At 45.0% G+C, this 17,220-nt stretch overlaps 4 protein-coding genes across 4 annotated transcripts; 3 read left to right on the top strand and 1 right to left on the bottom strand.

Moving 5' to 3' along the window:
• Window positions 1-291: 291 nt before the first annotated feature.
• Window positions 292-1,618, top strand: GSTUM_00002859001 (uncharacterized protein; the record flags this gene model as incomplete). Its single annotated transcript, XM_002836575.1, has 5 exons — window positions 292-740; window positions 810-864; window positions 949-1,047; window positions 1,106-1,498; window positions 1,556-1,618. The coding sequence occupies 5 exons, from the start codon at window positions 292-294 to the stop codon at window positions 1,616-1,618; spliced, it is 1,059 nt and encodes a 352-aa protein (XP_002836621.1).
• Window positions 1,619-4,784: 3,166 nt separating this feature from the next.
• On the bottom strand, window positions 4,785-5,722 carry GSTUM_00002861001 (uncharacterized protein; the record flags this gene model as incomplete). Its single annotated transcript, XM_002836576.1, has 5 exons — window positions 4,785-4,839; window positions 4,906-5,104; window positions 5,211-5,315; window positions 5,360-5,379; window positions 5,520-5,722. The coding sequence occupies 5 exons, from the start codon at window positions 5,720-5,722 to the stop codon at window positions 4,785-4,787; spliced, it is 582 nt and encodes a 193-aa protein (XP_002836622.1).
• Window positions 5,723-9,906: 4,184 nt separating this feature from the next.
• On the top strand, window positions 9,907-10,522 carry GSTUM_00002862001 (uncharacterized protein; the record flags this gene model as incomplete). Its single annotated transcript, XM_002836577.1, has 2 exons — window positions 9,907-9,953; window positions 9,985-10,522. The coding sequence occupies 2 exons, from the start codon at window positions 9,907-9,909 to the stop codon at window positions 10,520-10,522; spliced, it is 585 nt and encodes a 194-aa protein (XP_002836623.1).
• A 126-nt stretch (window positions 10,523-10,648) lies between these two features.
• On the top strand, window positions 10,649-11,020 carry GSTUM_00002863001 (uncharacterized protein; the record flags this gene model as incomplete). The annotated part of the gene is made up of 1 exon (XM_002836578.1): window positions 10,649-11,020. The coding sequence occupies one exon, from the start codon at window positions 10,649-10,651 to the stop codon at window positions 11,018-11,020; it is 372 nt and encodes a 123-aa protein (XP_002836624.1).
• Between the last annotated feature and the right edge of the window lie 6,200 nt (window positions 11,021-17,220).

Here is a 17,220-nt window from a genome sequence, read left to right on the forward strand (position 1 = left end):
GCTACGGCGGGGATTTCGGGTATCGATGAGCCCCAATATGAAGTGGCTGTGAAGTTTGCCGATATACAGGGGTCATAATAGTCCCTTCTATTCCGTGAAAACATTCGAAGACCTAGGACTGTAAGTATAAATATGTTTGATCCCTCAATGATTTGGCGCGGTGTTCGCACTTTGGAATCCATTCGTGTTTACTTGCTCCGGGCTACTGGTCATATTTATGTTCCCGTGCCGTGCTGACAACTTGCGTTATTACATTACAGTTCTAAGGAGCTTCTTGAGGGAATTTGTTTCATGAACTTTAAGAGGCCGTCAAAGATCCAAGAGCGAGCACTTCCGCTCCTCTTATCGGACCCCCGCAAAAATTTGATTGCTCAATTACAATCTGGGACCGGGAAAACCGCGGCCTTCGCTTTGACAATGTTGACTCGTGTTGACATGTCGGTTAGAGATGTTCAAGCTCTCTGTTTGGCCCCAACTCGCGAACTCGCCGGGCAAATTCCGGGCGCCGTTCAAAAGATGGGTCAATTTATCAACATCAAAACACAGTTGGCGATCCCGAATATGGTCCGACGTGGTCAGAGAATGGATGCACATATTGTTGTTGGGACACCTGGCACGGTCCTTGACTTGATCCGCTGCAAGGAATTGGCTGTAGAACATCTTAAGATTCTTGTTCTCGATGAGGCGGGTAATATGCTTGATCTACAAGGACTTGGAGAACAGTGTCTCCGCGTGAAACAGTTTGATCCCACTCTTGATGGATTATAACAACTGGTTACTCATGAAGGGCTAATATCTTCTTCATCTAGGAATACGCCCCCGAACACCCAGATCGCCTTAATCTCGGCAACCTTTCCTCACCAGGTTGTTAAATACGCGAACCGATTTGCACAAAATGCGAATCAGGTCTCATTAAACCATGAAGAGCTTACCCTGGACGGGATCTAGCAGCCATGTATGGACAGTGACAGCAAAGAGGACAAATATCGAATATTGATTGACCTCTATCATATTTTGACGATTAGGTCTTCAGTAATATTGCTCCAGGTAAGGGAACCAAGGATAGCCATATTTGGTAGTTGTGAAAGCTGATCTGTTGGGGTAGAATCGCGAAACAGCGTATCAGATTCAGAGACGAATGGAGGCGGATGGGCACAAGGTTGCATCCCTCCATAGTGCAGAAGATGGCCCGGATCGGGACAAGGTTTTCAATACCTCCCGTTCTGGAAAAGCAAAAGTCCTGATTACTACCGATGTGTTGGTGCGTGGCTTCGATGTCTCAACTGTCTCGATGGTGGTCAATTATTACCTCCCTCGTGGCAAGAACCGTCGCTTGGACGCGAAAACGTATCTTCATCGCATCGGACGCACGGGGCGATTCGGACGTGTGGGTGTGGCGATCACGTTCGCTCATGGCAAGCAGACCCTGAACGAGGTAGGGGAGATATCAAACCGCTTTGGTGTCTGCATTACCAGGGTTCCGACCAACGACATTGAAGTATGTTCCTTCTTGATGCCTAGATCTTTGTTCGGAATACTAATTCATTGTTGGTAGGAGGTTGAGAAAATAGTCAACAGTGTTCTTAAAAACAAGAAGGCTGGTGGGACGAAGCGGTAATGGAGAGGTATGTTCATTCCACATTTCTAGAACTAGATTCACAATGCTGAGTTATTATTCCTAGAGTGTTGACGAAATCGCCGTTGAAGCTTTGCAGGAGTTAATAGTAATGTGTATTAATCCTTACTTAATGTGTATTGGATGGACTGAGTTTATATGATTAGACAAATATTGGAGTAGTGTGGGAAATGATTGCTACGATTCATGTGGGCGGCGACAGGTTACCATTTAGGCAACCTCCTTCTATAAACCTTACCCTCAAAGAAAGTAGCGGCATTTCTGAATGTATGATATTATATCCAATTAAAACAGTTTCCACACTTACAACCATAATTGTTTAGCTCATTACAACTAGGTGGTTTTTGGCTTAACTCGACAAATTGTGAGGGTCACTACTCTCCACCTGCTGCACTTACTATGTATATACTAGACAAAAAGCGGCATGTTTATTCAGGATCCCTGGAACTAGGTTTTTGATACCTATTGTCAGTTGGTAGGGGGTTAAGAAAACCTTCCATGAAGTTCCAGCGCTTGGGACAGCTATTGCGGCTAATTCTTGCTGGGTTTTTGGGTTCGGTGGGAGGTGAGAAAAATAATATCATACATCCTGTCGAGCAGCGAGAGCGGAAATACAGGCGATACTGCATGTGTGATGCTGTTGAGAGTCTTGAGCATAGCTAAAGCTTGGATGTTTTGCATGCGGGTCTTTTTGTTCTCGTTAAAATTATCTTATGTTTCTTCTTGATCTATCTGAAAGTCCCGAGTTTTCTCTTGTACATATCTACAATTCTATCTTGGGTCAGGGAAAGGTTTCGCCGGATTCCTATTTCACACAAAAACCATACCCACTCACTACCCTCTCCAATGCCCTTCAGAATCTATTGCTCGTTTGCATAATTGAACGAACATCACGAGGCAACGTGGCGTACTCCTTTCGCAGTACTTGACTACCACAACCGCAGCTGGAGGTATTTAACAATATAATACATAAACAATCCTAAATGATATCTTGTATATGGGGATCCCCATTGTTATCTCCGGGAAAGATATAGTGAGGTTGTGGGTGGGGAGAGGGCTAGCGTGGTCGGTGGTTGCGTTAGATGTTAGGTTGGTCGTGCGACCTTAACCTAACCGTGCCAAGGTTGTCATAACGGCAGAACCACAGCCCACCCTCAGGAAGTGAGTGCCCGGCAGCATAACGAGAGATTCTGCTCAGGTTGCGAAAGCAACTGTGGCATGTGGCAAAGCCACAACCTTGGCACGGTTACAATACAAGAAGTTGGGGGTGCATAGAAAATCCTCCGGGTAACAGGAAGGAATATTGCATCATGGTGCGATGTCTTGGTTGCGATGTATAGTACTATTTTGAATGACTACAGGCAACAAAATATATGTCACTTTCATACTAGTTGCGCAACCATGAACGGTAAAGAAAGTTTTGATCCATTGCAGTACTACTTCTAGACGGTCAAATGCATAATAATTACACAGCCGATGGAATTATTCAAAGCGTTTTTAAGAGGACAGCGTCGGGGAATGCCTATTAAAATAACCGTACTTCGCCAACCTGAGGTAAAACCGCATGTTAGACGAATGGTTTTGACCTGCCACTTGTACCTAGGAGGCGTCGGAGATGAACGGTCATGGTCCTCTGAATTTAACAGATTATACCCAAGCCTCTGGGTAATGAGGCAATTAACTAGGGCTGTAAATGTAGGAAATCTTTTGGTTCGACACCACACATTTGGAAATAGTGCGGGTTGCTCTGGGGGCAGGGCTTACAGATATTGGTCGTCCAAGCGATAGCTTATGGATGCGCATATGAATCATGGCAAAGCCTACTCACATTACTCCAACACTTATCTATTCATATAAACTCCGCCTATCCAGTACACATTAAGAAAGGATTAATACACATTATTATAACCTCCTGCAAAACTTCAACGACGAGTTCGTCAACGTCCTAGGAATAATACCTCGTCATTTGGAATCTAGTTCTATAAATGTGGAAGAAACATACCTCTCCACTACCGTTTCGCCCCACCAACTTTCTTATTCTCAAGAACACTATTGCTTATTGTCTCAACCTACTATCAACAATGAATTAGTATCGTGAAGCTAGTTCCAGATATCTAGAAGAAACATGCTTCAATGTCATGGGTCGGAACCCTGGTAATGCAGGCACCAAAGTGGGTTGATATGGCCTCGATGTCAGGCTCCGCTTGTCATGAGCAAAGGTAAACGCCACACCCGCACGTCCGAATCGGCCAGTGAGTCCGATGTAGTGAACATACTTGATAATGTCTAACCGACGGCCTTGCCGCTAGGGAAGTGGTAATTGACTACCATCGAGATAGTTGCCATATCGATGCCACGCGCCAAATCATCTGTAGTGATCAAGACTTTTGCTCTTACAGAATGGAAAGCATGGGGAACCATTTCTCGATCCGGGCCTTCCCCTGCACTGCGGAGTGTAGCAAATTTGTGCCCATTCGCTTCCATTCGACCAGTGTTCCCAGCTGCTAAGGGAGCCCTCCAGGGGCCGGTGGGCTGTAGTCCCCGGCGTCCCGCGCACGGTGGGTGGAGATGGCAGGGCATTACGCCCTTCCTTCACAAAGACAGCCGTCCAAAAGGTTGACGCCCGGGCCCGGCAGTCTTAGAACAAATGGCATTTTCCGGTTGTTATCTGTAGACCCGGTCATTACCTGCCGGGCCCCCGCTATTACCTACAGGTCCCGGCCGTCATCTGCCGTCACCTGTAGAAACCTGGCACATCCCGCCCCCTGAGAAACCTGAAGGGCTCCCCCGTCCGTTTCGGGCATCCACCCATTCACTACCGTCCCTCCAGTCCGCAACAAAGTACGGACGGACTGGACGCTTGGTTTCACTGCATTCGCCCCAGCATCTCATATGCTGTTTCGCGTTTCTAGCCCAACAGATCAGCTTTCACAACTGCCAAATGTGGCTATCCTTGGTCGCTTACGTGCACGAATAAAACGGAAGACTCGGTCATCAAACTACGATAGAGGTCAATCAATATCCGCTATTTGTCCTCTTCGCTGTCACAGTCCATACAAAGTTGCTTGATCCCGTCCAGGGTAAGCGCTTCATGATTTAATGATATATGATTCGCATTTTGTGCAAATAGGTTCGCGTATTTAGCAACCTAGTCAAGAAATGATGTGAGGAGTAAGGCGATCTGGGTGCTAGAGGCTATATTCCTAGATGAAGATATCAGCCCCCCATGAGCAGCTAGTCGTTATAATGCATAAAAAGTGGGATCTAACTGTTTCACACGGAGACACTGTTCTCCAACGCCTCGTAGATCAAGCATATTATCCGTCTCATCGAGCACAACACCCTTAAGATGTTCTACAGCCAATTGCTTCCCACGAATCAAGTCAAGGGCCATGCCAAGTATCCTAACAATAATATGTGCATCGTTCCCCTGACCACGTAGGACCATATCCGGGATAGCCAACTGAGCTATGATGGTAAATTGACCCATGGTTAGAACAACGCCCAGAATCTGTCTAGCTTCCCTAGATAGAGCTAAACCAAAAGCTTGAACATTGCTTACCGACATGTCAACACAAGTCAAAGTTTCCAAAACGAATGCCGCGGTTTTCCGAGTCCCAGGTTGTGATTAACCAATCCCATTTCAGGGGGAGCCTGATAAAAGGAGCGGAAGTGCTGGCTCTTGGATCTTTGACGGCTTCTTAAAGTTCATGAAATAAATACCCTCAAGAGGCTCCTTGGAACTGCAATAAAATAATGCAAGTTGTCAGCACGGCGCGGGAATATATATATGACCAGTAGCCCTGAGCCAGAAAACAAGAATGAATTCCAAAGTGAAATCACCGCGGCAAATGATTCCGCAACGAAACATGTTAATACTTACACTCCTAGGTCTTCAAATGTTTTGAAGGAGTAGAGAGGACTATTATGATCCCCTGGTAGGTCGGCAAACCTCACAGCAACCTCGTGTGGTGGCTCATGGATACCCGACCCCCCCGCCGAAGTCTGTGGTGCGGAAGCAGATGATCTCTCCGTAGGAGTAGAAATACCAACGGGGGCCCTAGATTTCTTTCCCCTGCGAGACATGAGAGAAACAAGGCATTCCGCATTCTTAATGATGAGGTCAAGAAACCAAATCACCGGCTTAGTGTAGGAAAGGGGGAAGACTCAAAAAGTCAAGTCTGTAGTTATAAAGGAGAGGAAGCGCTGAGATGAACAAAGATAGCGGATTATTGATTTAATCCAATGAGCTTTAGGTTCGGTGAAGGCTGAAGCAAACAAACTTGGTAGAATTGCTCAATAAATCAGTCCATTTGGATTGGCTAGACAAGGTTGGTCATTGGGATTGTGGGGAAGCAATTTCACAATTCGTCTGATATCTTGCACCGCTATCCCCAATTCAGTGTTGACTTAGCCGAATTTTAAAACCGATAAAGTTGTCTCGTCATGATTATTTAGTCTCCACGAGCAAAGAATGGGATCTCACCTTCGGTAATCACGACACTGTGATATGAATCATGAGTGAGCACCTGTATAACGTATGGCATCGTGATATGACACAGGTCCGTGAACTGACACACGGGTTTCACCGGTAGTCCCGATGCATGAGCCGATTTAATTACTTCGTATCTCAAGAAATATAAGTCCAATTGAGAAGAAAAGACCAGATTTAGAATGAGAAATGAAAGGAGAATGTAACTATGAAAGAAAAAGGCCCAGGGGAAGAAAATTAGAACTTCAAAAAAAAAAATTTTGGGGCGGCGGGGGGGAGGGAGAACATAGTACTATGAGAAGGTACAAGGAAGAAAAATATAAATACTATGACCTCCGGGAGCAGAGGGACATGTGTAAGGGTAGGTCAGGTTTAGTACTCTTTTGAGCACGGAATGGACTGGTCGAAGGATGTCTTTGCTGAGTTCTGAGTGGAGAGTTCCAATGGCTATTACTCAAGATTTCTTCCTCACTTTCTTCCATCTCAGAATCGATGAATATCACCATAGGGGTATTCGCAATAACCACATTTCGAACCAGCCAATCTGGGATAAAAGCAGAGGAATGCTGTGGCTGTGTGGTTTTTGATTTCTGAGGTAGTTTGGTAGAAACTTTGTGTCTGGCTCGGTAGGTTGGTGAAACTTTTTTTTTTTATTGTCCTTCTCAATACGTGCATCACGACGGTGGATGAGCTCGGCTCCATATAGAACCCAGGCAATGGACAGCTGTCGTTTATCGGTAGTGTTGTAGAGGCTTGCTGTACTTTGAAGACGTTGGTTGATCTCCAGATAGAGATCTTTTTCAGCGATCTCAACTTCCAGCTAATGTCTGAGATCATGTAAAAGTCCCACCACCTGATTCCTAATGCCCACCCTTTCCACCTGTGTTTTATCCTCTAAAGTTAGAAGCCCAAGATCAAGTATACTCTTTCCCATCTTAACCTTATTTCAGATATCCTGAGCATTTCTTGGGTTCTTGACAAGTCCAAGCGTATCTCGCTGCTTCAGCCTTTCTGGAACAACCTTTTGTAATACACAATAGGGATTGAGAGGCCAGATCTCACTTGTACTAAAGGCTCTTTGGATTGTTGTAGGCCTCATGGTATGATCGCGTACCTCTGTCAAAAAAGGAATAAAAACAGCCATTTTGATTCTTTCCAAACTCTGGCCAGAGCGAAAGTGTTTATCCATGGCCAGTCCATAGAAATATTAGTATGGTGAAAGGAGCCCCACGTCGAGAGGCTGTAATAAATGCGTAGAATATGTGGGTAGGCAAAGGTCAAGGATGTTATGCTCAACAAAAAAACTGAATAAACGGGAAGGTAATATGGGACCCATGTCCATCAAAAATTAAGAGCCGAGTTTCTCCAATACCCGCTATACTACTTGACTCAGGATCAAACAAATCCTCCACCCACTTCAATGTGAGGAGATTGTCGGTCCAACCTTTAGGCGAGTAGCTAAAGCGATATCCTCATTGCCTGTCGGTAAGATTGCGGTACTAGCCCAGGCAATGACCTTTGCCCTTATTGATAACAAATGGAGCAAGTGCAGCTTCACTCGCACACATAGTCTCAATTACTGTAATAAGTTCCCGCTTGCCATCATGAGTCACATGAGGGTTCCTACAACCTCTTTGATACAGCACCTTTGCCTGTGTTGCCAGCCCTATCACAAAGCCTTTTTCATCCATGTTGAAAATTTGACAGGCTTTCAAATTGTGGACTCTTATCAGGTGGCCTAACTTGGTGAAATAATCTTGCAAAAGGGCAGGGTCCTTTGCATACAATCGCTGATGCTCTAGCTGTGTACTTAGCTTTGCTGCTAAGGATTGATTCTGGGTCAGAAAGCGATTGATCCAATTCTGCCCCACTAGTAATGACTCCACACCTGTCCACTTCTGCTCCAAGAAAATTGGCATATCTTTCACCATATCAAGCCATGGTGGAAAGCCATTATCATCTTGGCACTGATACCAGTGGACAATGGCAACCTCTTCCGAGTTTGAGAGGCGTTGTTGATTCTCGTGCGACTCAATGCGGCTCCCGTGAGTGCCCTTCATTCATCAGTAGAGGGTTCGCTTGTTTACTTGGAATTCTTCTGCTGCCTCTGACACTGGAATTGTGTTTTGCAGTCGCTTTGTGGCCTTGATCGCTCTCTGGAGTCTTTCTTCATATTCAGAAGTCTTCCTCGCTGTCACTTTCCCCATGGTTGATAGTTGTGTTATCGATTTTGCTGTTTTCATGCGCAGAAGTGGGGTTGATGTTCGGACAATACCAGGTCTCACATGATGCCAAGGTGAGTGTCACATCATAGTGCTGTGTCACATCACCGTGCTTTACGTTATTCCGTAGCATGCATACCGGAATGCGGGGCTTCAAATCCTGTCATGAAAGAAAGAAACACCACAACTAGCGCCTGAAGATGTCTTCGCTCACATTTCGTTAGCCGGGTAACCCCTGGTTCCCTGGAAATTATTTTTGGAGTATCATACGTAACTGTACAGGAACTAATAGTATCACATTCCCTCCGCGTAAGTCCCTTTGTTTTGGAGATCCTCTCTGTCTACATTTCCTCTCTCTTCCCAAAGCCGGATTTAACCTTGAAATCGTACAATAATTCGATATACAGATACGCAACGCTTCACCCCAAAGTCTCTATACACTTTGTTTTCTTCAACTCAAGGAGAAAATATTTGAAACAGTATAATGGAAATTTTTTTTTGAGAAATACCTAAAAATTTAATGAGGTTGACATTTATCCGTTTCTGCATCCATACCGGAGTTTCTTTTCTCCTACTCAATCCTCCCAGTGGGTGGATACAGGTTTTACTGTGACTGCCACGGTCCCATATATTTGTTTTTATTTATTAATTTATTTTTATTTTTGTGTTCTTTTCTTATACGAGTTTTTTGATGGATATCAGGAGGAGGGGAATTGTTGGAATCAACTTCCTATATCGTTAGTGCGGAGCCTAGTCGCACCTACGCGGTATTACTCTACGCTGGTTAGAGCTATTTGGACCAACTCTAAGTCACCTGTGCTCTGATCCAGAACGACTCATCATTTGTTTTGGTGTTGGCTATAATGTGGACACGTGTATTGAGAACATGAATAAAGTTGGACAAGCCCAGACTAATGGAAACGGTGGCCTGAATGAGTAGTATATAACATATGGACCACGTCCAACGTTTGGAAGAAATAATCAGCCACTCTTCTCCTACACTAAATCTCACAGTCTATACCGCCTCTATTTTTCAACATATCGTTGTTTGATTTTAAGAGAATTTCTCTTGGTGTGGTTCGGGAACAGCACATCTACATCGCTTCCTGTCCGATCATCTTCGATCCCAACAAGCTTTTCTCTTACGCCAAGGTTTTGGGGGATAGTTGATGACGAGGTCGCTGCCTTATCTATCGCTGTTTGCCAAGTTGTCCACTACTTTCACTGCCGTCTGCACGACGGCCGCTTCTCCCAAGCCTGTAGGGCCGTGTCCCGATGCAGCCCATAAAACAGCAAGATTATTGTTATCGCTTCTCGCATTTTCGTCCTTATCCACCGTAGCGGCTATCCCAGTTTCTCTCCCCGGGGCGGCAGCCGTCGCAGCACCTACACAACCTGGCGGTGTGTTAAGACCTGGACCGGTATTGGTGGGTGATGGAGCTCCCATAGGGCCTGGAGTGGGAGAGGTACGGTCTGATATTGTGTTTGTAGGTGTCCTTGCCTCCTGGAAACACCGGATCTCTGACTCACAAACTTATACTTGTAGTCTTTACGCCATGTGCTTCACCATGCAGCCGATCGGTGAGAAATGCTCACTTCGGAAGTGTGGGTTCGGTTTTACTGATCTATTATAGCTATCCTTACCAGTTTCGACGGTTAGACATCCATCCGGACACTCTGGTTGCCACCGAGAATGATCCGCAACTCCGGCCCCGCCCTCGTCATCGCCTGTCTTCTAGAACTCGGCCGATCTCACGTTTGGTGGACCGGTCTAAAGAAACGATTGAGGATATGCTTTACGCCCACCGAGCCCACCACCCCAGAACATTCTCCGATGATGACTGGACTACTGAAATCATTCCGATGCCCAACATTACAGACAAAACAACAGTGTTGAATTTTGCTCACATTGCAGCGGATGCGTATATTGAGGCCGAGGGCACGGAGGATTGGCTAGATATCGGGCAACCTTATAATGCGACAAGTAATTTTGGGTGGGAAGGGGACGGGCTCCGTGGACACATATTTGCGGATGAAGCCAACACCACGGTTATCATTGGGCTTAAGGGCACATCCCCCGCTGTTTTTGATGGGGCGGAAACGACCACAAATGACAAGATAAACGACAACCTTTTTTTCTCGTGCTGCTGCGCCAGGGTTTCGTACTGGTGAAAAACTGTTTGCGATTGTTTTTCCGGAACGGCATATACGTGCGATTCCGTATGCCTTAAGGATTCCATCCTAGCCGAGAATCGTTACTATCGGGCAGCCCTGAATCTGTACACAAATGTGACGACAATGTACCCCGATGCTAATATCTGGCTTGTCGGTCACTCACTTGGTGGATCCGTTTCTTCACTGCTCGGTCAGACATATGGACTTCCGGTGGTTACATTTGAGGCGGTTGGCGAAGCCTTACCGGCTAAACGAATCGGGTTGCCGAAGCCCCCGAAGGATAGCGCACGGCATGCCAATGGTGTGGCTGTTTTTCACTTTGGGAATTCCGCGGATCCGATATACATGGGAGCGTGTAACGGGCCGATGGCTGGATGCTCGATCGCTGGGTATGCTTTGGAGACTCGATACCATGGTGGATTCGAGTGTGTGTACGATGTCGTCACTGACCACGGTTCGAGGATGGGTCTTGGGTATCACAAATCCAAACCGTGATTAAAGATATCATTGAGAAGTATGATGACGTCCCTCAATGCATCTTTGATGATCATTGTGAGGACTGTCTCCGTTGGAAATTCAACGACGGGAATATGACAACAACTACCACGACCACGAGTGTGCCGAAGACCACTTCCACCAGCACTTGCAAAACACGCGGAACGTGGGGCTGTCTCGACACAACCACCACAACAGCTCCAGTCACGACACCCACCACATTTGCGAAAACAAAGCCTATAATGCCATGCACTCATTACGGGTGGTTCGGCAACTGCCTCGATCCAAGCCCACCAACCACAAGCGCCGTCATGACTACAAGCCAAACCGCAACCACATCAGCCTTTATATCGACCACCAGAGCACCTTCGCAACATCTGACGGTCTGGGAATGTCAACGTCCGGGGGTGTTTTGGGGATATTGGGATTTGGATCGGAATGCCGAACTTTGATTGTATGAGTAGTATGATCAGTTGCATCATTGCTCACTTGTCAACGGAGTTTTCTTGCTCTTCGCGTTTTTTTTTGTTCTTTTCTGTTCTCTCCACAAAATTAATTTAGTTCATTGGAGCACTTTTGCTTTTTATGCATATCCAGGTATGGGATCTTTAACTCACTTATTTTGTTATTCACCCCCCCCCCCAGATTGGCTACTAGCGCTGGGTTCCAGCCGGTATTGCATATCTCGCATGCATGTAAGCTCGGGAATTTTTAGAATGAGCTTGACCTTTTTCTCTCAATGAGAAGTTTAGGTCCTGTTAGACACATACCGATGAAGGTCACGCGTGATATTCTTTCAAAACAGCATATTTCTATGCCAGTATACCAAAAGCGAGCTATTTGAAAATAAAACATTAATGCCTTGTTTGGCGCACTAGCAAAATGACATGTTTTCCGACTTTTACGACATTTTTGTTGTAAATAAAATAGGTTACGATGGCACGATTTTGATTATGGCTCGACCCATAGGTCCTGTATGGGATTTTTGTTCCCTACGTGGTCTGTAAGTTGGAAGGCAGCAGCTATGTTGATTTCGATTCTTTTGTGCTCTTTGACGAAAGGGATCGGGGTTAGCGACTACCGAGGCCCTGTTTGAAATTGCCTATAAAGAAGATACTGAGTATGACATAATACTTTTGAAAACAGTGTATTCCCTAATACCTAAATGCGGTTGGTTCCCAAGCGAAAACAAAAATCATACCAGGACTGTTCAGGAAGGCTCCCCTCTACCCATTCCAGCTAAAGAGGAACTTAGCAGGAGCACTGATAATTATGGAGAGGAAACACAGTGCCGTTTTAAAATGCTACCTTCCCGAACATCTTCATCTCGCAGCCTGTCAGCTGTCCCTACATCGCAATCATGAGTGCTCCTACTGCCTTCTTCTCCACTGGCAGCCACGGCGGGCGAGAGGTTGCTCTGTGGTATGCTAGCACCTTAACCTCGGCCCCAGAGCTAGCTATGATGGCTTTGATTACCGTTTTCGAGAATACTGTGTTTTCTTACACTTGCGTGCCTAATGGGGCATAATATTTCCTAGAAAGGCATTGTATATCGTAATACGATGGGATGCAGAGCACAACCTAATATCATACGGTAGTTAGATAGTCAATAACTCCTCCACTCGTTCAGTTGCTAAAGGCAGAGAGAATATCGTACAAGCACTCATAAGAGTACTGTAGTATGATAGGAGGCGTTAGACATAGCTTTTCGTTTTCTGTCTTCAGTCGTGGCTTATACAATGGCTGGTAAGTTAGATATTTGATCTGTAAAGGATCTATTATACTAAGCGGTGAAAACATCTATAATTTGTAGCACCCTCAGCACTCTCTCAAGAGTGTGTTGTTCCTGCCTCCTCTATGGACAGAAGCAGGAGAAATTATGAAAGCTCCGGATCCGTTAACTTGTTCTATTCTCAAGACTTTGTGCACGTATTTAAATTTCTTTGTTCTTACGAATACATTGGCTGCCGGGGTGGGTGGCTTATTGAATAATAGTAAAAATCATGAATTATCAATCGAACGCCATTTTCTTCGTCTTTCTCCCCTGTTCTTCTGGATAATTTAGATGGAAGGTAGGGAGGCTATGTTAGTAGTAATAAAATAGGCTATGTTCGGTAGAGAGTGTCTGCGGTCCTTGTTCTATCTATGTTGCCGGAGGTGTCCTATATACACACAAGCTGTTCCTTTGCAAACATCTATCTTGTCCGTCAACCTCGCAGAATTCCATACCACATTTCCGTCTTGATGCCACACCGTCCCCTTTACTCATTCCTTCAAACATTGCTGGAAACATTTCCCCTAAGCCATAGCTGTTCCAGACAGTCCTGATACCTTCGTGCTTCTTCTCCGGTTTCCTAACTCTTATAGTGCGACACCTGGTTGTCCTCTAGACCTCCGGAGCGTAACCTGTTACTTCCGATATCCCTAGTACTAACTCCTGAAACCTTCCGAACACTTCTCCTTTCACTAATCGCTAGTTCTCACACATCCTCACTCACACGCTAACCCATTCCTTAGCTTGTCCCACCATTGCATATCCAAACCATTGCTAAACAACTCTTGCTTCAGCTTTCAAGCCATGGAAAGACAGGTTGGTACAACCTAAGGCCAATTGGGCAAAGCTCACGGAACCATGGCCCAGCGGGAAACTTGGCTGTCTCAGAGGGTGGCGGAGAAAGGTATTGCCGATTGCTCGACCAGCGCGGGGTCATAGCTCAATGACGCCCGGTCCCACGAACCACCGTCACAGGAACCCGTTCTGCGTCTCCTCAAATCCCTCAATTCACCATCCTTCCTACAGCTTTGGTTCTTTATTATTCGCGTTCTTTATTGCCCGCCCGCCCTCCCTACGAAGGACCCCTGCACCCGCATTGCCAGATGGGGGACACATCGGCTGTAACGATCTCCCCCGGCAAGGGCAGCGACAACCCCAGCAACGCCTCCCTCAGTGGAACTCTGCCCGCAGCGGACGAGATCCTGGCCACGCTTTTCCTTATCTGTTTCTTTCTTTCTCTGGGCGTTTTCTTTCCTTTTTTTTCCTAGCTACACTTAGTCACTTGTAACCTACTCCGATAACTTTGGAGAATTGGAGCTTCGTGATTCTCAACATGCCCCCTTACGACGACTTCCATAACTATCTTGCTTCCTAATCCCCATCGCCTGGGTATGTTGCTCATGTGTAACTCGCGGTAGTGATTTGGTCATAATATCCACGATCATCTCACTACTTGGACAGTATAGTAGGTATATCCTTTCTACCCAAACCAGTTCTCGGATAAAGTGGTACTGAATGTCGATATGCTTCGTTCGTGCATGATGTTCGGGTTGTGAGCTAATGCGAGAGCTTCCTGGTTGTCTCCGTAAAGTTACGATATCTGGTGAATGTGACTAAGTGCTCCCAACTCTTCCAATAGTACCCGGAGCCAAACAATTTCCTTAGCTGCCTGTGTCATCAGCATGTACTCTGCCTCCGTTGTGGACAAAGCAACGGTTGTTTGCTTCCTGCTCGTCCAAGATATTGCACCACCGTTTAAGAGAATAACAAATCCTCCGACAGACTTGAGATCCTATTCAGATCCCCAGTCGGCATCCGAATATCCTCCACTGGAGTTACTAGTACCGTACTGTATTTGTTGATTGTTGGTCGCAGCGAGGTATCGAAAAATTCTTTTGACTGCCATCCAGTGTTCCCAAAGAGGTTGACCGTTAAACTGACTAATCAAACCCACAGAGTATGCAGTGTCCGGTCAGGTGCCGAGCATGGCATACATCAGTGATCCAACAGCAGACCGGTAAAGCTCCAGACTTACATGCTTGCTTTCGGTTTTGTCTTTGCCAATTAGGAGTCGTATATTGGAACCCAATAGTGTACCAGGATCGAGTGGTGTCCAGTTGGGGTGCGCATCTTGCATGCTACGGTGGTGAAGGATCTTGGTGATATACTTTCTTTGATGAAGGGTAAGTATCCGGTGACCTCGCTTCCGAGAGATCTCGAGTCCAAGGAAGGTTTGTAGTATACCTAAGTCGGTCATTTCGAAGGCTTTCGTCAAAGCGGCTTTGATCCAAGTAATATCCATTACTCTTGCTGCAGCTAGGACCAGATCATCAACATAGATTAACACCAGTAGCTTCCATTTGTAGTTGATATATAAACTGTAATCTTGAGTACTGCGGTTGAGTACTGCGGATATGTTCGTACTCAGTGAAGAAGTCATGAATTTTCTTGTACCAAGCACGCGGAGATTGTCGTAGTCCATAGATTGCCTTAACTAGCTTGCAAGTCATACCTGGTTCCCCCTCTTCTGTAACCCCCTCCAGATATTCCCTATATATTTCATCCTCAAGCACCCCATTCAAGAATGCTGTCTTGACGGCCATGCTATGCAATTCCCAATCATTTTCTACTACCAAGGCAAGGAGAACGCATAGAGTGGTGAACTTTGTGACGGGAGCAAACGTTTCCTGGAAGTCGATCCCCGGCTCCTACAAGTATCTTTTGGCCACAAGGTGTACCTTAAAACGTCCATCCTCTTTGCTTCTAAATGGCCATTGACAGCCCACAATGTTTCTATCTGGTAGTGCCCTTTCCACCGCCAAGGTGCTATTCTTCCTCAGAGATTCTAACTCACTTTCCCAAGCCCACTTCCTTGCAGCAGCATCCCTACTAGCAAGTGCTTCTTGCAATGTAGTAGGCACCTCTGTAACTGCGAGGAGTGCCTGTCCTGCTACCGGATGGAACATTTCTCATGTAGGGTGACCAGGTAGCAGTCTGACTGACCTTCTTGCATTGGTTCCCACAACTGCTTGGTCTGGATAAGCAAGCTTATGTACTGCTGACGGTAGTCATGCAATAATCATATCTTGATCGTACGTTGGAGGTGTAGTATTACCGTCACATGGGTTGATTGGTGGTAGTGGTTGGGTGGCGCATTCTTCCGGCTCTTTGTTGCTGGATGTTTGCTCTGATTCTGTACTCCTCTTTTCTTGAATTCTTCCTTCCATGATTCTCTAAGAGACCTCCAATAATCTTTTGTATTTAATTTTCATATTTACTCCTTCTCTGGATCCATTCTTTTCATTGGGAGTTATCTCATAAAGACACTACAGCACAGGATATAAAGACTTGTTTTGTAATTTCGTCATAAAAACGACATGATCAACTAGCTGTCATGGATGTGACAGGATTTCGTACATGACGCAAGTATGAGTCACGTGTCTCACGCCTATGACTTATTGGAATCATATAATTTGTTTATATTATGATAGGTTATATTTGGCACATAACTCGATTAGGAGTTCTGGGTTTCGTACATATGACTTACTCAAGTCAGATGATTTGTTTGGAATTTATTATGTTTTACATATGACTGGATTATGAGTTCTGAGTTTTGCGCATATGATTCACTGGAGTCATATGATTTGTTTATATTGTGATTTGTTATGATTCAAACATGACTCAATTATGAATCAGAGATTTGACACATATGACTCACACAAGTCTAATGATTTGTTTATGTTACGATTTATTATATTTCGCATATGACTCAATTATGAGTTCTGGGTTTTATGCATATAACTTACACACGTCATATGATTTATTTATGATTTGTTATGCTTTGCATATAAATCAATTAGAAGTTTTGAGTTTTGCGCGTATGACTCACTCGAGTCATATAATTTATTTATATTAAGATTTATTATATTTCGCACATGACTTGATTATTAGTGCTGAGTTTTGTACATATAACACATTCGAGTCATATGATTTATTTTTGTTTTAAAGAAGACTAGATTATGAGTTCTGGGTTTTGTCCATATGACTCAGTCGAGATATATGCATTGTTTATATTATAATTTATTATTCTTTGCACATGACTCAAGACTAGTCACGGGTTTTATGCATATGACTCACTATAGTCATTTGACTTGTTTATGTTATGATTTGTTATGTTTCGTACCTGACCCAATTATGAGTTACAGGTGTGCACATATGACTCACCATAGTCATATGACTTAGTTAACAGGATTTCACAAGGCTCATAATTATAGATTATCAGGGTTAGAGTTAGCGAGATGAGCAATATATACAGAGGCCAGTACGGCTGACCAGGATAGGATCGTCATGCTTTATTCCAAGTACTTCACGTAGACTTACCTTCACTCCACCTCGGTTGTAAGCCTTTACTCCTACGATGATCTTT

The sequence above is a fragment of the Tuber melanosporum genome (genome assembly GCF_000151645.1).
Source record: "Tuber melanosporum whole genome shotgun sequence assembly, scaffold_150, strain Mel28".
NCBI lineage: Eukaryota > Fungi > Ascomycota > Pezizomycetes > Pezizales > Tuberaceae > Tuber > Tuber melanosporum.